The sequence below is a fragment of the Protopterus annectens genome, chromosome 17.part0 (genome assembly GCF_019279795.1).
Source record: "Protopterus annectens isolate FY-2018-M chromosome 17.part0, PAN1.0, whole genome shotgun sequence".
Lineage (NCBI taxonomy): Eukaryota > Metazoa > Chordata > Ceratodontiformes > Protopteridae > Protopterus > Protopterus annectens.
The window spans coordinates 541,215,076-541,236,306 of record NC_056751.1 but is presented as its reverse complement, the minus strand read 5'-3'; the positions used below and the strand labels follow the sequence as shown (position 1 = coordinate 541,236,306).

At 40.4% G+C, this 21,231-nt stretch overlaps 1 protein-coding gene across 1 annotated transcript in view; it reads left to right on the top strand.

Moving 5' to 3' along the window:
- Nucleotides 1-21,231, top strand: part of LOC122791455 (mucin-6-like) — a 1,068,266-nt gene that overhangs the window by 517,173 nt on the left and 529,862 nt on the right. The window contains exon 13 of the mRNA XM_044059200.1: nt 9,269-9,403. Within this exon, the coding sequence (XP_043915135.1) occupies nt 9,269-9,403 (135 nt within the window). The remainder of the gene's footprint in view (nt 1-9,268; nt 9,404-21,231) is intronic.

Genomic DNA, 21,231 nt, shown 5'->3' with positions numbered 1-21,231 from the left:
AAGTTAATTGCTTTTATAATAATTTCCTTCTGTTGTATTCAATTTTATTCTATTTTAGTGTAGACTTCTTGCATTTCTCTTTTACCACTGCTGGTATTATTTTCAAAAAGTTTTAATAATCTTTTTTACTTGTAATTTTTCCTTTTACATGGTGGTGCATTCTTAAGTACCATTGTTAGTACTGGGTTACCATTCTTCCCCTTTTTCTTCCTCCTTGCCCTTTAAAAAAAAAAAAAAAAAAAACTCTCTCTCTTTCTCTCCTTTTTACTGTCTGAGATTTTTCATGAAGTCTGAGAAAGGCTTTAAAAAAAATGGAATAAAAAACGAGGTCATAAGCTGCCTTATTCTGATGCACACTTCCTCTGCATCTACTACTTAGGCTCAGAACACCTTAATGTACAGCGAGACATTTGTCAAAGTTTTAATCTTCAGGCTGCAGCGTACTGGAAAAACAAATTAATCTTAAAGGATCTTTTGCCTACTTATTTTTCAGAAGCCATATCTGGGGCTCATCCCCTTAAAGTAGTTTCCAAGACTCTCCAAGAAAGTCCCCGAAAAAGTTGAGTCCTTTAACACCATCATCAATGGAGCCTCCACTTAAAAATCTAATTTGGATCTGAAGCCGTGCAGCTCCAAGGTAGCATCTTCTAAAGTGTCTTTGGATCAGAGTACTTTAGCTCCAGAGGTCCCTCCACAGGTCCGATACTCCCTGACTATAGATACAATCCTTTCTAGGGTCCGGTCTCCATTCTTTGAGTGATGACAGTCCAAGTCTCCATTCCTTGATTGATAGTCCAAGTTTCCATCTATTGCTTCATGTTATTCTTCCAGGACTCTCACTGAAGCTGACATGGATAGAATGATGACAAAGTTTCTCTTGGTGCAGATAAAGATGGGAGTTTTCCCAGCTCCAACCCCCTTGGGTCAGGAAGCCTTAGCCAGATCTACTTCTCCAGTACCAGCTCCTTCTCTGGTCTGACACTTCATTTTGAAGTCCTTGGATCTGAGTTTGCAGAGAACATCTGAGTCGGATCTGAGAGTACTGGTGTCCTCTGATCTGAAGGTTTCTCTGAATTCCTGGCTCTGATGAGTTCGGAGCCAAGTGGCTCCCAGAGCTGAAGCTTCCGGGCCAGATCCTAGGTGTTCGAGTTGACTTCACAGTGTTGAGAGCCATCCTCTGACCCTCAGCTCTGGACATCAGCCTCAGGTAGATTGTCTTTGGGGCAGATGTAGCTGATGGAACAGAAGCATGGCTTCTCTGCTCCATCAGCTTCCTTCTCCCCTAGAAGGTCTGCCTTCAAGTTAGTTCAGAGAGTTTTCACTGCTTCTACAGGACAGATGGTCTCCCCCCCCCCCCCTTGGATCTCAGTCAGTGTCCCTTGTGCATCTCTGCCAAGAGCCACAACATTAGACTCCACAGGGACAGCCTGTCTATTTCTAGGCTACTCAGCAGGTTAATATCCTCTCTACCACAACTTCCCCGGAACATCCCACTGAGAAGTACCCCAGAAGAGGAAGTGCAAAAGGAGGCACTGGGAATCTATCACGGAAGACACAGATTTCAACGAAAGAGAAAGATCTCCTAGATCCTCACCTGAAGACATCTCATTTGGAGACATTCTGATAACCTTCAAGCAATGGGGTGAATGATCCTCTCAAAATCCTTCCCTAGAAGAATCAGTGTTTCTGGACGCATTTACATCTGACCCATTTACTTTCTGTGAAACTCCACCCACTGATGAGCTCATTGATTTTATCTCTAAGCAGGTGTGGAAGGAACCTGAATTGGTAAACCTATCCCAAAAAGACCAGACTGAATTCTGGCAGCTCCAACAGGAAGGTAACACTGGGGCAAGGGAGTACCAGTAGATGCCATGGTCATGGCAGCGGCGATGAACAAGGAACTTGCAGAACAAAGTTCCACTGTCCATACCCCTAATAGAGAGTCCAGGGATTTGGACAGGTTCAGGAAGTGTGTCTATGCTTCAGCGACTTTTGCTCTTAGGTCACTGAATTACTTGGCACATTTCACAAAGTTATAAAGGGATTTGTTTAAAGAATTGTCAGATACTCTTTCAGGGACCGCTACTGCAGAGGCTCAAGCTTTGGTAGCCTCACAGTTGGTAACCCTTCAGCTGATCTCAAATTCGTCTATGAGGCTCATCTCTCATGCAGTTGAGGGTACGTCAAGTGTAGTGGATTCAGGCATCTCAATAAGGAGACATGCCTGGATGCACTTGTGTGTGATTTTGTGGAACGCTTCAAGTCTTCTTTCATCAGTTTTCCCTTTGACAGATCTTTGTTCGGCCCCAAAATGAAGGACACACACTCCAGGTGTGAAAAGGTGGAAAGACTCTCTCTGCTGTAGGAATACGTTTTTTGACCCCGCAAAGGACCTTTTCTCTGAACCATCGAGGGGAAAAAATGTGGTTCAAAAAATCTCAGTGTCCTTCCTAAGATTCGTGTGGAGATGGTTCCCCCAGAGGCAGAGGGGAGACACTAATGAAAAACGACCCCCATGTGGCAGAGGTGGTCTGCAAAACCAGGGGTCTAGAGACACCTTCTCTGACAGGCCCTACCAGTGCTCCTAAAAGTAGACTGGGCTGTTGCCCTGTGGAGGCAATTGGGGGTCATTAATCCCTGCTCCGAGAGCCTGGCTAGATGTCACAAAAGGCACTTGGGTGCATAGGATTATTTCCAGAGGTTATATACTTCCCTTTTCCCTTCCACCTCCATTCTCACAAAAGTTTCCCGATGTTTCACCCAATCAGAGGAAAACAGCAGCACTGGAAATACAAAAGCTGCTAGAAAAAGAGAGTCATACAAGAAGTACCACCAAACCCAAAAGGATCCTGAGCTTACTCAAAATTCTTTTTTAGTGCCAAAGAAAACAAAGGACTGGAGACCATTACTGGATCTCAGCAACATGAACAAGTTGGTTCAACACACTATGTTTTGGATGGTCATGCTTTAGTCCATCCTGCTGTTTCTAGGCAAGGACTATTAGATATGCTCAATAGACCTTCAAGATGTATACTACAACATATAAAAAATGAACAGGCAGTCTATAAGGTTTTTTCACTTCTGGCTGGGAGCCAATCACTACCAGCTCCAAGCCCTGTGTTCTGGCCCCACTAGATCCCCTAGGGTGTTCACCAAATGCATGGCAGTGGTGGCAGCTCACTTGAGACTACAAGGATTATGGGTGTTTACATATGTAGACAACTGGCTCATTACTGCTGCAACCAGGCATCTACTCATATTAGCGAGAGACCAGGTACTCCAAACTTGCTCCCTTATGGGAATCGCAATGAACTACAATGAATCTCAGTTGCATCCATCTCAAAGATTGGAATTCATAGCAGCAAATTTAAATACAGTATCTGTGATAGCTTCACTTCCCCTAAACAGAGTGCAAACATTAAGACTCCACATCGCAAATATTATTCACAACACCAACATTTCAGCCCGATTAATTTTTTAAGCATTGGCGTCAATGTCAGCAGCCATAATTCCTGCTCCCCTGGCAAGATATCGTATGAGAGTTCTTCACTGGATGCTAGCATCCCAATGGTCAAGTCTTTATCAAAGGATGTCCGCTAAAATAAGGATCACACAAACATGCAAGAAGTACGTTTGTTGGTGGATAAGGTCATATCAGCTTTTACATGGTTGGCTGTTCATTCTCCTTGAACCCAAATCTATAGTGACCACCACAGATGCATGGGGAAAAGAGTCCAAGACACGTGGTCCCCCGAAGGGGTCAGTTTGCATATAAATGTCCTGGAGATGAGAGCAGTGCTTTTAGCTTTGCAAGCATTTCAGGATGTGCTACCTCTGGGGACAGTTGCGATCCAAACAGACAATATGTTAGTAGTTTGGTACATCAACAATCAAGGAGGAACCAGATCTTATCCCCCGTGTCAAGAAACCCTCAGAGTGTGGCAATGGGTGAGCACATTCTGGGGAAGTCCAAATTCATAGCAGACAAATTGAGCAGGTCCATTCTTCTACCACCTCATGAGTAGCCTCTCAACAAAACAGTGATAGAGGCAATTTTTCATCAATGGGGCCAGCCTTGCTGTGATCTTTTTGCATTTCCCTTAAACTAGTGCAAGCAGCTTCTTTGTCCTAATCCCCCCAATGGGGGAATAACTGAGGGAGTCTCTGCTCCATGATTGGTCTTCCAGTCTTCTCTATGCTTATCCACCAACCCCTCTGATTCCCAAATTCCTACAGAAACCTGCAAGGTTGAAGAGCAAAGTCATCCTCATTGCACCTTATTGGCCTCGACAAGTTTGCTTCCCCTTCCTTTGGCCTCATCATCTTTATCCACCTTGGATTCTGGATTCAGTTTCAGACATAGTGTCTCAGCCAGCAGGCATGATTCATCCGGACATCTCAAACCTCAAGCTAACAGTGTGGTTTCTCCACTTTTCTTAATAGCCAGAAAACCTATGCTTTTATCTTCCTATAACGCTTCCACTAGGAAAATCTACAAGAGCAAGTGAAAGAGGTTTGTTTATTGGGCACATCAAAAACATATTGATCCCTTTACAACCCTTACACAAAGTGTAGTAGAGGTTTTGGCAAAATAATTTAATGCGGGAGCTAGCTCTTCTGCCATTAAGGTTCAATTGGTAGCAATCTGTAACTTTTCTTGTAGGAGTTGAGAGCTATTCTCTAGCCTCTACTAAGATATGCAAGGCATTCCTAAAAGGTGCTATTTCGACCTCCTTAAAAAAGATCCACCTCCTCCATGGGATTTGAATCTTTCATTGCAGGCCTTAATCCATTCCCTCTTTGAACCATCAGGAAAATGTGATCTTAAATTTCTCATTTGGAAGAGGATCTCTTTAGTGGCTACCATTTCAGCTAGGAGAATTTCCGAGCTCCAAGTGTTATCCTCTAAAACCTCCTTACTTGATTTTCCATAAGGATAGAGTGTTTTTAAGAACCAATCCTTCCTTCCTAAGGTGGTGTCAGAATTCAGTATCAGTCAGTCTATCAAGTTGCCCATTTTCTTTCCTAAATTCGAAAACAAAGGTGAATATATGTTACATTTGTTTGATGTTCATAGACAGTTGCGTTTCTACTTACACAGAATGAAAGACAAAAGACATTAGAAAATCTGATCAATTATTTATATCCTTTGCAGATTACATATTGGGCAACTCTATTATGAAGGTTACATTGTCAAGGTTGATTAAGGACTGCACAGCCTTTGTCTATAGTAAATTGGGAATTTTGTTACCGAAACCTTTAAGAACTCACTCAACAACGTCTACGGCAGCATTTTTATCCAACCACTTCATGGATGATATATGTGCAGCTCATACTAGGTCTAATCCTCATACTTTTATTACTCATTACAAATGGGATCTGGTCTCAAAGGGAAGAGCAGCCTTTGGCTCAACTGTGCTCAGGAACATCCTTTAGAGTCCACCTGTGATATCAGGTAGCTGGGGACTGTGTCCCGGTTATTGAGGAATTAATGAAAATTGACATCATCAGATAAAAAAGTTATGTGCTCACTATAACATTCCATCTGTGTTGTCCATTTTCATTCTTCCTCAGCCCCCAACCTTTGTTATCATGGACTTCTGGAAGAATGAGATGCTAAGACATCACTGTGTCTTGTATGGAACTCCAGATACTGGTTTCCTTTGTTAGGAATGTTATAATATTTAGTGTTTATGTCCGCTAGCAAACAAGAGCTGAGGTATGTAGGGGATAGTGCATTGTGTGTAGGGAGGAGCTTGAGAGTTTCAGTTGGCTACGAGCTATAGTAACATCTGAGTCGGATATGAGGTTTGGATCCGAACCCAGACAACACAGATGGAACGTTATGGGAAGTATGTAACTTCTTTATTACCCCTAATGAGAATAACTGGGATAATACCATAGATAATGTGAGGGGACCCATGCATGGGATAAAGCATTTAGGAGCGGTCTCTGTCCATTCCAGTCCATTCCACAACAGGCAGTTCTGGAATAAATTTGGTCTTTTCCCATCTATTGATCCAAGTTGCGCTTCAATATGGTCCGGGATGAACTTTGTTTAATGTGAATGCGGAGTCTGTTCCCGAGCAGCAGTATGTTCTACTAGGTATAGCCATCCCTCCAAACCATTTTGTTGATGTTGCAGAAGAGGTTTAGATCCATAGACCTGAGTATGTATGATGCCATTGGACTTGCTGATGTGCATTAAATCCATCAATATTTGGTCTGAGGATGCCTTATATGCCAGATACAGGTTATCTCTTAGCAGTCTGTAGAATACTGAGCATAGTGACAGGGCTTTGAGTTGGTCCATATAGAATGTATTGTTTAGGCCTTATATCTTTTTAGTAGGGTATCTACTGGCATTTCAGTTGCTAAGTGTATATGGACAGATACATGCCAAAGAGAACATTACACTCTCTAGGTCTAATGAGGGCTGCGTAAAGGGGGGCAATGACATCCGTAGATCTAGACACAGTTCCCTTGTTTATAAGTTGTCAATATAGAAGGATTTTCTTACAACAGTGGGTACATGTTGGTCGAAAGTTAGGTCACTTTCCCAAATCCTGAACAACTGGGTCAACTCTTAGGGGCATGTTGTCAGTGTGGTAGTTCCCTGGGGTAGATGACTTCCCAATGGATATGGTAATGCATTTTTTGGCATATAATATCAGTCCATGATTTTGACATCAGTTATTCATTTGGGACAAACCTTCCTGCAGGATGACAAAATCATTTGGGGATTCAGTGACTGCTCCTAGCTTGCAGTCATATGTCATCAAGAGTCAGTCAGCTAAACTAATGTATGCCTATCTTAGTTCTCAGCAAGTACACAAAGTAGTAGGCTTCAAGATGGTGAAACCCAGGCTGATTGCTACTTCCTTGTAAAGGCTGAGGTTGGTATACTAGTTTTAACTATATCATTACCAGCCCTGACAGAGTAAGATTTTATTTAAATCAGCGAGTTTGGAAAACCATGTAAAATATTTCTCTAGAGTCTGTTGGAAATTTGACATTTGAAGTATTTATTCATTTCAGTGTCATACTAAATTGTCTTTTTTTCATTCACTGCAAATAAAAAGTATGCAAACAACGTTTGGTATTTGTTTTTTTTATTTCTGATGAGCATATAACCGATATAAGGAGACAAAAATACTTGTCTGCTATTGATTCTGAATTGGTGAACTGATGTTCAAAACAGGTCTATATTAGAACATCGACTTTTTAAAACGTCGAATATTTTAATATCGACCCCTATTCAGCGAACGCTGACAATATCGAACATGCAGAACAGTGAATTTTTTCCAAGGGAAAATATTCCCTGTTCCGACACACATACACACAACACAAGCACATCAAACAAACAGCAATCCACACACATGCACCTAAAATTCTACATCTAACCCTTCACTAAACTGTACATACACCACTAGCTATCCACTTACCTTAAGCCAAACCCTAACCCTAAGGTCCGTCACTATCACACACTCACCTCACCCGTACCCTAACCCTAACTCACCTACCCTGCCCTAACCCTCACGTCCACACAATCACAAACTTACCTGACCTGTGCCCTAACCCTAACTCACCTACCCCGCGCCTTAACCCTCACATCCACACAATTGCACACTTACCTGATCCCAACCTGTAACTTTCCACCGCAGTGCTGAAAATAGCGAAGCCGCAGAAACAACCAACCAAATTCCTTCCCTAGGAAGAAATTCGGTGTTCTGCAGCTTCGCTATTTTCAGCATTTGCTGAATAGAGGTCAATATTAGGACATTTGAAGTTGTGAAACTTCAATGTTCTAATATAGGCACATTCAACACGTGGCACAGTGATAGCAGTCATGTGTCTTTTTACTTTCAAAAAGAACTTTTGAGCTCAGACCAACTTTAAATTACCATATCAATAACTTAACTCAAGATTATTGTAAAGTAGAATTTTCTAATGTAAAATGCTCACCATTCTTAAGTTTGAAATACATGGCAAAGCTATGTAGCATTCACAAATGTAAAAGATTATTCTAAGGATAGCTGCATGTTTTCACAATATAAAATTGATAATTTTTAAACCACAATAATGTAATTTATTGCAGTATTCTATCATTACAGTACCATTTTTGTTTTATGACTAGCATGTTCATACTCATGCTGTTAACCAAATTGTTGCTTTAGGTCCAGAAATAATGCTTTCTTAAGAATATTTTCATAAATGCTGAAATGAATAAATTTCATTTGCATAAATTACTGAAGTCAGTAAGACGTTGTCCTGTTCGATTCTCAGCTAAAGCGTCTTCTGTGTGGAGACATGCGTGAATGGGCGTACCTTCGTTGAAGGTTGTGCGTCAGAGCTGGCAACTCGGCACGTAAAAAAATCTACTGCCAATCATTAGCAGACCGGAGTTCCGCTGTGGCGACCCATAACTGGGAAAAGCCGAAAGACGCAACAACAACAACAACATGAGTCAGTTAGCACATTGCATTTTTATTCAAAAACACGTAACCTTGCTATACTGTAACTTATTTTGCAAACATAGTATGTTTTATTTAACAGGTAACAACAATCTGTATATCTAAATGGCAGTAAAATAGTATGGACAGGCCATCTCTGGTGGAGTAGAGGGATAAAATTCTGAGTACAGCCCAAGCAACCTGTGTTAAATTACATACTCGATAGTAGGACACATACTGTCACAATCACTCAGAGGAGGGGTAGTAACAAAAATGTATGTCATGGGGACTGGTATTAAGCTCACAAATTACTGCCTGTCAGAATCCCTTATAGTGAATATACAGCAGCATACGCTCACAAGAGAAAGGCATTGTGAGCCATAGTGACATGGGTACTTCATCCCCTCAGTGTGTGGGTGGGGTTACAGCCATGACAAATGTACTCATAACCATGATGCCATTAATGATGCAAAATACTGTCATGGTCATCTCTATGTATTGGACACCAAAATTACTCTTATTGTGATGTAGTTGGTGGGTAACACCCCAGTATGAGGAAATGAATGGGGGCAAAAAAATAACAGAAAAAATTGGTATGAACTGCATATTCTTATGACAGTAAAGAGTGATGGCTTGTGAAAAGGTTACAAAGTCCATGACTAAGGCAGGGTAACATTATAGGTAACTGATAATTTGAATGTTCAGCCTTTAATAGCATGTATTATTAAGGTGTATGAGTTAGCATCTGGAATGACATTAAGCTGAACATCAGCTTTAAATCACAGCTAATTTCATCTGTTTATTTCTGGCAGATGAAATTGAAATTGTCAAGGAATCTTCAGCATCCATCAGAGTGTCTTTCAGCTTTGGAGTGTCTGCATATATCAAACTGCATGGAGTTCTCTCTGCTTATATTTTTGTACCTCAAACAGCGTGTGACACAGTGGGTAAGTAAAGTGATATTAGAATTTGTCATGGTCAGTCATAAGAAATGCATCTGATTTTAAAATCACGGTACTTTTCCGTTATCAGATAATGCTGTTACTAAAGGTGGGAAAAAGCTGAACTGCATTTCTCTTCAGAAATACATGCTCCACTTTTTGTTACTGTTAAAGAACAAACTTCTCGAAGACATAAGCTTCCCTGGGAAATGACAGATTAATAATGAAAACTAACGATGTTTATGTATTAATCATAGTCTGCGTACTTTTCCATGGAATAGTTCATTTTCTACCCCCTTTTTAGGCAGAAGTTCTTTCAAACGTTACAAAGAAATCAACATATTAGCAGTAGGATTTCACCGAGCAGTGTACATTCTGATGATTTTTAGTTAGTTTTTTTTTTTTGGGGGCGGGGGGGGTTGTTTGTTTTACGCATACATCCCAACTGCCTAGAAATACAGAATGTCCACTTTTGGCCTTATATATTGGTCTGTTCCTAATAACATTTGTGGCACTTAATTGAATACTACAGTTACAAAACAGTGACTGTTTGTTTGTAGATGTCATATCCTTCAGCAAATGCATACTAATGCAAACTCTGTCATTCTGGCAACTTTATAAGTGTATAGGAGCAACATTTAACCGTGTCATATGTGTATTAATCTCTGCAGTTATAGTATACTTACTGTATGTAAGTTATTTCTCACTTAGCATGAAGTGTTAATGCAGAAGCTTAGTCATATGTATGCGTGCTGCTGTCATAACATTTAAAAACACTGTCATCCCAGGGCATGTTTCTCAGTCAATCAGGGACACATTTCAAAAGAATCAGGGACAAATCCAAAGAAAATCATGGACACTTTTAAAATATTAACACTATTAAGACAAGACAATGGCAGAATAAGCGACTGAAGTGATATACATAAACTAAGTCTATAATTCTTATTGTCAAAAACAAAAAAATGTTTTCTGATGTTGGGCTGAATAAGCGAATGTGATCTGATAAAGATTTGCTGAAGTAAAATAAGTGTATAATTCTTATTGTCAAAAAAAAATGCTGTTTTCCAATGTTGGGCTGATTACAGAAACCGCAAAACCACTCATTAACAGGGTTGCCCTGATAACGGAAAAGTACCAAAATCGCTAAGAAACATACACATGCATATCAAAAAGAAATGGAAAGAAAAATGCTTATTTAGCAATATATCATTACATTTGTACTAAAACTTATACTTTATGAACTTAAAACAATAATTGAATTGCTTTTCACATTAGAGTATTTACCACTTTAATAAAGCATGGATTCATGTAAATCTAATGGATAACATGTAGTCCAGTAGATGCCTCTTTTTTAGATCCACTTCCTCACCCTAAAGTATGAAGTTTCTTACAGTGCATGAGTCACTGATAAATTCATTGCTTTTTTATGCGAAACGTTTCTCACTGTGCTCCCACTGGATTATAATAATGCTATAGAATCTGATCCTCTTGGGAACAGCAAGTTATCTTGAATCACTTCCATTTCACACAGAGACTCATTCTGGCAGTTCCTCTGCAACCTCAGGTCACTTACCAAGTGTCTCATCTCTTTGGGTATGACCCAACCAACTTGCCTGCGGTGCCTATAGCTTCTTTGTCACAGCCTCCAAATTTTGGGAATAATTTTTTATGTACCTGAAAAGTAGTAAATCCTACCAGGTTTTCAAAAGTAATTAAAGAACATATAATGGAATGTACCAAAATGCAAACGGTTCCAGCAGACTACCCCAATAACCACTCTGCTCATTCTCTAGTCCATAATTCAACCTAATAACTCGTATATATAGATGGAAACCTTTCTACTCACTTCAGAATTAGCCCTGTTACTCCTAAAAGAGAAATGTGTTTTTTTTTTCTCCTTTTTGTGTAGCTAACCTGAATTTAAAACCTGCATATTTTCACTTCATATATTATTTTTTTGTACTTAATGGATTTTCTCAACTTATACGTCCAACCCTGCAAGTATAAGAGATTCATAAATGTATACTCCAGTCTGTGTTCCACAAATGACAAAATTAAAGTTGTTTCAACTGTATTATGTTTTCATGTAACTTGTATAGTATGAGCTTATCTTCTTCAGTGACGCTATTATGTTGTGCTAGTATTGCATTATGATGCATCTATCTTGGGATAAGTCTGAAAATGTCAATATGAATGAGTGAGTGATTGAGTGAGTGAGTGTCTGCTCTACTTGCTATAGAAAAAACAAGCACAAATACAAACAATAAATGCAAATAGATTTGATTTTGTTTTGAATTAATTAACTGGTGTAGGGCACTAATCCCACTGGGCCTGTTTCAGTCTCAGCCGAGGGGGTAAACACAATAGATACATGACACTGTATGCAGAGTGAATGACAAAGTGCAGTATATTCATGCATTCTATATGAAGTGAATACCAGAGTTGGCTTGAGGAGATAAAGAAATAAACATATGACATTTATATTCAGAGTGACTGACAAAACCTAATATTTAAATGCATTATGTACAGAATGGGTATTAGAGTGGTCATGCTGAAAGAATCAGTGAAAAGTAAAGTCAGAGCAAGCAGGGCTGAGGAAACTAGTGTAGGAACAGTTTAAGTTATATGACGAGAGAAAGTGAGAGTGCAATTTCATTTTCATTGAGTATTGTGTTGTGCTTTTAGTTCTGATCAGAAATGGGGTAAAAGGAATGATCTTTAAGAGAACAAGGAAGATATTTTTACAATTTGGGAGGAAGGCCTGAGAAGGCATGATTTGTGCAATGAAGCCAGGGGGAGAGGACCAGAGTAGGTAAGACTTCTAATGTTATATGTCTGTGTATCCCTGATCAGTTTGGAGGCTAATGGAGCAAGGTCTCATTACTGGTAAGTTTAAATGGCTGAGATGTGAGTAGAAAATCAGCAAATGTGTTTCACAGGTAACCAATTAGCTTTTTCAGTGATTTTGCAGTGGTGGTCATTTCTTGGGGCTGGAGTGATGGATGTACAGATGGCATTTGAGAAGGTATGAATGGTGAACACACTTATTTTAGGGGCTGGCTGTGATAGTCAGAGGGAGACCGTATTCTAGCTGAGCCAGCTAAAAGGGAGATCCTATTAGCTCAGAACAGTAAAGAGTTGATTGTGTGTATGTGTTTGTGTTTGTGTTTGTGTGTGTGTGTGTGTGTGTGTGTGTGTGTGTGTGTGTGTGTGTGTGTGTGTGTGTGTGTGTGTGTGTGTGTGTGTGTAGGCCAGGAGAAGGTGTCCAGCCAAACCCTAGGTATTTGAATGTAGTGATATTTTCAATATTCAGGTGACTGAGGATTTGTCGATGTCTGGAGATTCAAGTGAACTTTTGCCTAGAAAAAAAGCATTGTTTTTGTTTTAGAGGAGTTAAGCAATAATTGTTTATCAGTGAGCCATTGAGTAAGGGCATAAAAAATCAACCTGAAGTACAAGTTTAAGACAAGACAGGAGGGGAGAGGGAGAGAGAATGGTTGGAGCAGAATAAGACCAAGTCATTAGCATAAAGCAGGAGAGGAAGAAGAGGTGAATCAAGAAAGAGTTTGTTAAAGAAGAAGGAAAATAGAAGAGGTACCAGAATAGATCCATGGGGCAGGCCTTTCTGCAGAGGGCTTGATGGAGAGATGAAGGGTTGAATTTCACTGAGAAGGGCTCCTGTTGTCAGTGAACGTCCAGATAGCTGTAGATGTACTGTGACCAGACCAAAAGCCACTCTGCTTTTGAGGGAGAAGGCGGTATTGGTTGATGCATTAAGTGTGTTGCAATAAAGTAATTTTTGCAAAATCTTTCCTAGCGTAGTGAAGTTAGGAATGAGCCAGAAATCTGATGGACTAGGTTTCTTCAGAAGAAATTTTCAATGGCATTTCTTTTCAGATATTAGGTGTAATATTCAGTGGAATGCACAGGTTACAGTATGGTTATGATGTTGTCTATGCAGTAATGACAGATTGGGAAGACACTAAGAATTTATTTGGACTGCAGGTTAGAAATTGCCTTCCCTATCAAGGATTGATATCAAAGTATAGGCAAAGAGAAAAAACAGAGGGTCCTAAATGAAATAACAGCACTGGTAGAGCTTTTAGTAGAATCTAGAACAGATGCTGCCATTAAAAAAGGAATAAGTAGTAGGGCATATAAAATATTGCATGATTACTATAAGAATCAGTCAAAAGAGATTAGAAAGGATTGGGAAGAGAGACTGGACAAGCAGTTTGCAACGAAACAATGGGAGGATGTATGCATGTCTCTCAAATATGCCACAAAATCTAGAAGATTTAAGATTTTTGTTTGGAAATGTTTACATAGATATTTTTATACCCCAAGTAGTCTCCAGAAATTTTTTCCTCAGGTAGACCGCAAATGTTGGAGGTATGACAGGGATGAGAAAGGTAATTGGGAACATATTTTCTGGGAGTGTGGTGAGTTGGCAGACTTTAAGGATTCCCTGTGGGATGCACTGTCAGAGACTCTGGGTGGGCAGATTAGTGTGAAGAGGGAGATGATTTTTCTGAGCTGTGATACAGAATTGGAATTGCCTAGACATAGTAAGACCTTAATGTGTCTAATTATGGTGGCTGCCGAAAATGCAATTACTAGAAAATGGAAATCAAAATCTAAACCAACTATACTAGAAGTAGTGAATATAATAACAGAGATAAAACAACTTGGAATTGAGATCTTTAGAAAAGGGTAGGAGCAACCTACATAGGAAGAAATGGAATTGTGGGAACAATACATGGAAGGAATGAGGTGTAAAAGAAGGCAGGACTTAAATGAGCTATGTAATATTTAACTGAAAATGATTGAGTAAATTATACGCGATGTATAATGTTTGCATCTGGGAGTGTGTCAGTATGGTTTGTGATGTAAAATGCTTGCAACTAGGAGTGTGTCAACGTGGATTGTTTTCACTTGTATAAATGTATGATCGACTGTGTCATAAATGATGGCTTAATAAAGATGTTTCTTGTTTAAAAAAAATAAATAAATGAATCATGGGTGAAGGCTGTCTGTACCCAGAGGTCAGGGTGGCTAAGGGTTGGATGTCCTTAGATGTGACTGTTCTGAAGTAGAATGAAAGTATGTATAAAAAGTGGCAGAGACCATTTGGAATTGGCTAGACTAAAGGATGAGAAGGTTGTAGAAATAAGAAAGAAAATCAAAAGCAGACAATTGAGACGATGTGGAATTCATGAAGGGAATGTGTTTTGTCCTGTACGATGGTTGACCTAGTCTGTGTGTGTGCATCTATCAAAAAAAAAAGAAAAAAAAGAAAAATAATATATATATATATATATATATATATGTATTAATTTATGGGTCCCTGTTGGATTACCAAACTTTCAAAACTTCAAAAATCATACGGCTGAGACCATATGATCAAAGTTTTGAAATTTTGAAACTAAAATAAATAAATAATATTTATTTACCCCCACACACACACACACACACACACACACACCAGCTAATTAAATATACCAACTCCAAGATTGCACTACAGTGAGAAAAATGGTAAATTTCCCATTTCGCTCTGTACGGAGATCTCCATTCAAAATGTTCAAAGTTTCAAAACTTTAATCATATGGTCTCAGCTGCATGATGTTTGAAGTTTTGAAACTTCGGTAATCTGATAGGGACGCATATTTTATTTATTTTATTTTACATTTGTTTACTGGGAAAGTCCGACTGGATATGTGTCCATTTTCAGCGGAGGCCGGGGAGAAATGCTCCAGAAAGCAGAGTACAAATACATTAGGAACAACAGAAACATTTAGTGCTAAGTATAATATGCAGTTTTCAGTAATGTTACATAGATAAAACAGAGTAGACAATGTGAAAATCATGCGGCTTCAATTTCAGACAATAATACATACCGTTATGGCCTAAGTCCCTTCAAGAATTCATACACTTATTAGAGTATATGATTGAAATGCTTTGGGAGAGTTTGCAGGAACAACATGTGGTGATTAATCTGGGTTTAAGCAGGGACACTGCCAATGCTGCTGGAAGTGTAGTTTGAGGCTTTTTTTGAACTGAGTTAAGGAGGATTGTTGGCTAAGTTCGGCAGGTAGCATATTCCAAGTTTTGCCTACTGAGTTGGTGAATAGAGAGTCTCCAGCCACATTTATGCTCTTAGTTGTTGCACCAGCAGTTTGTCAGCAGAGTGTAGTGACCTCAGGTTGCTGTATGGTTTGATGATCTTATTTAGTCTATTTTTTCGGGTTGCTATAGTATTTTGTGGGTTATTATAAGTTGTTTGTATCGGAGAAGACTGGGCCATTCCAGCCATCCTAGTTGAATTAGGTTGATACAATGGTGGGTCCTAGAAGGTAGCACCTGTAGCAAATCTAGTAATATGGTTGTAACAACTAGCAAGTTTGGTAAGGGTGGCTTGGTTCAGGTTAGTGAAGGGAGGGGAGGCATAGAGGAGAGTAGATAGGTGGGACCGAGCGATGGTGGTGCTTGCAAAAGGAGTGAGGAAGGGTTTGATCCTGTATAGGGAGCACAGTTTTTTGTTGACATGGATATCATATTTTAGGGCGTTATCGACTGTGATGCCCAGGAGTTTTGTGCGAGTATCTGGGGATATAACTGTGCCATTGTTGGAATTTATAGTAAAGAATGGTGAGGAGGATTTGCAGGTGGGGGAAAAGATGAGCAGTTTAGTTTTTTGGGGGTTTAGAAGGAAGTAAAGTGATAAGGGAATACCGAGAAGGGATTTGCAAAGTCATGACAGAATGTAGCACAATGGGAAGTTCTAATAATTAGTGATTCGGTTTTAAAAGATATTAGGAATTATCTACAGAAAACTGATAAAAACAGTGTAGTAGTATCTGTACTAAGTGGCTGTAAGATGTCAGCTATAAGAAATGCATATGCAGATTAGTGAACAGAAATAAAATATTTACTATACAAAATAAATTTAGAGGCAATATTTGCATTGTCAGAACAGTGCTGGAAAATGTCATAAAATAAACTGATTTGTTAATTGAACTCTGCTCAAGATATCAGGCAAAGGTGCCATTTAAGGATATTATCCCACCACTGCATTGCAATGAGGTGCTCTTAAAAACAATAGTAAAATAAGATGAAAGATGTTGGAAGTACATAATTATCACTTACACATTTAAGAATATATGATTAGGAAAAGAGGAATACTGCTGGGGGATGCTGGAGATCTACATCATTTAAGCCAAATAGCTATTAACATTTTGAACTGTATGCTACAGAAAAATATGAAATATTTTTCAAAAGTATTGATAATAACTTTCTAATATAAAATAATTGTGATTACAGAGAAGGCAAGATGAAAATTATACTAAGTAATGCAAGAAGCCTGAATAATAAAATTGCTGCATGAGGATAATGCAGATGTGGGAATTATAGCAATTATCTGTTTTGGAGATATAGCAAAGCACTATAAATTCCTAAGTCTATAGGTTATATATAATGTTAGAAAAATAAAAAAAGAAGAGGTCTCTCTCTGTGAAAGAAAAAAAATGCTATTTGAATTTTAATAGTGATAAAGCAGAAGTTAAGTAATCATTAAGAGGACAAGGTTCTACCTGAATATAATTGTTTTCTACAGAACTCTTGTTCAAACAAATCAGGAAGTATAAAACTTTGATGTGAAGTTGTTCTATCTCGCCGTTCATTCTTTTGGAGCCAATCCCTCGGCTCCAAGTCAACACCTACTATAAAGCTTGAGGATTTCAAGTAGCTCGAGGCCAAGTCCCTATCCCGTGATGCAACTTGAGTTACCCCAGATATAGTTTGCCGCTGCAACTGATCGGAGGTTCTTGCTAGCTCAGGCCAGTAAAAACTTCAATACTTTTCTATTTCTAAAAATTACTGGAAATTTATTGCTAAAATAGTTAGATATTTAGGTTAGATAAACTCTTAAGCTTTATCTGCAGTGTTTCCTTCCCTTGTGTGCTTTTTCATACCTATATATTTAGCCTCGTTTTTCTTCACAGACCTATTTAAATTTTCTGAGTAGAAATTGTTTATTCAGTGACCTTTTTATCACATTTTTTCTTAGCATAGTATTGTGTGATTACTTAGTGACTAGAAATTGTTTATTCAGTTACCTTTTTGTCACATTTTTTCTTAGCATAGTATTTTATAATTCTCAAGTTAACTTGCTTATTAATATTATCTACTTAGTTAATTTGTGTGTATGTGCTTGTTGGCCTTAATTTGAGGACTTGAGTGCATATATTTAGCCTTTTTTTATTAAGCTTATTAATAGCTGTAGTTAGCCTTAGTTTAAAGGGCTTGTGTTTGTGTGCTTATAGTTAGCCTGTTTTTCATTAGAAGGCTAATTTATATTTGCTGTTGTGCTGTTGTAGGGTGTGTCCATTTCTGTCATGGCTGATGATAAGGACAAACACCCTAAGTCAGGGTTTAAAAAATGCCCTAAATGTGGGCAGAAAATGTCTGTTACTGACTGCAATGTTAATTGTGTCTACTGCTTAAGTGCCTTGCACTTACAAGAAACATGTTCTATATGCCATTCATTTTCCTCTCGGGTCCTCCAAGAGAGAAAGAGGAAGCTTATTGACAGGGGGTTGTTGAAACCTTTCTAGGAGGCTTTGAATGACCAGGATGGATCTAGTAAGTCCTCAAAGTCCGCCAAGACTTCTGCGGATTCGAAAAAGTCTAAAAAGTCAAGAGAGTCTGTGACATCAGCTCCACAGGATTCGGAGCTGACTGTCTTTTTTTTTTTTTTCGGATCCAGTCCCCGGTTTTGGGACCGGTATCCAAAATTCCCGCTACTTCATTCGGTACCATTGGTCCATTCATCTCGGTTTTCATTTAGCCTGTCAGATTTGAATGTGGCTCAGGTGGTGCAGGAGCTTCTACAGGCACCAGCCTTTGCAGAATTGTTATCCGTTCTGACCCAGCCAGCTTCGGAGCAGAAGACCCTTATACCAGCTATATCTCTTCCTCTGAGCCATACCAGTCCTTCGGAGCCAGAGGAGTTGGACTTGCTGATTGTGGAGCCTTTGGAGCCGACGCCTGCTCCAGTGTCTTTGGCTCTGTTCACTCTGACATCCTCTGCACCAATTGAGGACTCTAGGAGCCGACACTCTCTGGTTGGGTCCAGGGAGGATAGTCGAACTGACTTGTTGGTTCTGACTTTCCCTCTTGGGGCTTCGGCTCGGATGAGCTTTGCTCCTTCCTCGGGCTTGGAGCCCACCGTCCTGGTGCCGGGGGTATTGACGGATTCCTCAGATCCGTTGGTCCCTTTGCATTGGAGCAGGGGTGACTTCAAAGCCATGAGGAGAGTTGTGTCTACCAAGACATACTCAACTTCAGGTCCGGCTCCCTTCATCCCCTAAAGCGCCTGTGTCTGCTTCTGCTTTACAGATCCTAGCTAAGCTCAGAGACCCCAGAGCCTCAGGAAGCCTCATTGGGTGACCCATGCACTTCCGAGACATCACCAGAAGCTCCCACTGATGAGATTCCCAGGAAGAGTGTGTGTAAGAGGAAACATTTAGACTCCCCTCAGGAGTCACTAACATCTGATACTGACTTGGATGAATCAGAAGAGTCCCCACGGTCCACCTCTGAGGATATCTCATTTGCAGAGATACTTAAAATCCTTAGGCAGAGGGGTGACTGGCAGTCACCAACCCTACTGAGGACGAGTCCGTTCTCCTGAAGGCTTTTGGGTCTCAGCCCTCTACCTCTTGGGTGTGTCTGCCTTTCGATGAGTTAATGCAGCTGGCCTCATGAAGGGTGTGGGAGTCTCTGGACACCATGGAGCCTGTCCCTAGGAGGCTTAATAAGTTCATATCTGCCCCCCAAGATAAATCTTTCTTGACCAAAGGTGTGTCAGTTGATGCCATGGTGGTGGCAGTGGCAGCCACCAAAAAGGAAATGTCTAAAACGTCCTCGCCTATTCATTCTCCTAACAGAGACTCCAGGATCATGGATCATGGATAGGTATGGGAAGCGCATGTTTAGTTCAGCAACTTTTGCATTCAGTTCGCTTAACTATTTAACCCATTTTACGAGACTACAAAGAGATCTCCTTAAAGAGCTGGGAGATGCTCTTCAGGGTACAATAGCTGCAGGAGCTACAGACAAAGTTGCCTCCTAGCTTGCTACTCTCAACTCCATAGTGAAGTCGTCCATGCGCCTCATTTCATATGCAGCTGATGGAATGAGTAGGGCAGTGGGTACAGGAGTTGCTCTTAGTAGACACTCCTTGGTGCGCTTGTGTTCCATCAAGTCATCCTTTGTGAATACCCCCTTTGATGGCTTATCCCTCTTCAGGCCCAAAGTTAAGGAAACTTTAACCAGATCTGAGCAGGAGGGAACGACTCTATCTGATGTCGGAGTCCATTTTTCCACCCCTACCAGACCCTACCCCAAGGATCAAAGGGGAGGGAAAATGTAGTTCCGAAAAGCCCAGGGGGGCCTTTCAGGACACATGTGGTAAGCCCCCCTCCAGGGGCAGAAGAGGGGGCAGGAAGAGAAGACACCTCCCTTGTGGCAGAAGGGGTCCGCAAAACCAGGGTGACAGAGGTCATTTCTTTGGGAAGCCTTACCAGCGTTCCTGAAAGGAGGCCCAACTGTCCTGCTCTGGAGGCAGTCGGGGGTTGCTTATCTTTGTACCCAGACGCCTGGCTCAAAATAACAAAAGAGAACTGGGTACAAAGTATAATTTCCAGAAGATACTTCATTCCATTCGCCACACCCACTCCACCGACAAGAAAAATCCTGGACGTTCCACCCAATTACAGGGAACAAGCAACAATAGAGGTCCAGATGTTGCTAAGAAAGAGTCATCCAGCCAGTCCCAGCAGACAGACAGGATCCAGAACTTACTCAAGATTCTTTTTAGTTCCAAAAAAGACGGGGGACTGGAGACCTATATTGGACCTTAGCAGACTAAACAAATCTGTAAAGAAATAGAAGTTTCAGATGGTCACGCTTCAGGATGGTCACGCTTCAGTCAATACTTCCCTTCTTAGGGAAAGACAAGTGGATGAGCTTGATAGATCTCCAAGATGCGTACTACCACATAAAAATGGCCAGGCCATCCAGGGGTTATCTCGCTTCTGGCTGGGAGCCAATCAGTACCAGTTTCAAGCCCTGCCCTTTGGTCTCACTACAGCCCGCAGTGTGTTCACGAAATGCATGGCAGTGGTCACGGTTCACCTGAGACATATATGATTCCAGGTGTTTCCATACCTAGATGATTGGCTCCTCACCGCCACCACCAGGCATCAACTCATTCAGGCCAGGGAATCCACTCTGCAACCAGCTGGGCATTACAGTAAACTCAGAAAAATCTGCCTTGTCATCATTGCAGCATATTGTCTTTATCGGTGCAGAACTGGACACCACCACCACCACCACCAACACCACACTAAGACTTCCAGTTGAAAAAGTCTTATCAGCATGACCACATTCAAATATCCAAAAACAAAGCACCAGCATCAGAAGTTCGGAAATTGTTAGGAATGATAGCAGTAGCAGTTCTGGCCATACCACTGGGTCATATGCACATGCGGATACTGCAATGGCTGTTTTTACTCAGTGGTCTTACCAAGAGCTCCCCATGTCTCACATGATAATCACAAATTCCTACAAAAAAGGATCTTCAGTGGTGGTTGACCTCACTTCATGTTAACAATAGGACCTCCATTTTTCTTACCCCCACCAGCGGCCACAATGACAATGGACACTTCCCTGATAGGGTGGGGGTGGGGGCATTGTCAGGCAAGGACAGCCTAAGGCACATGGACCGATCAAGAGGCACATCTGCATATCAATGTCCTAGAGATGAGAGAAGT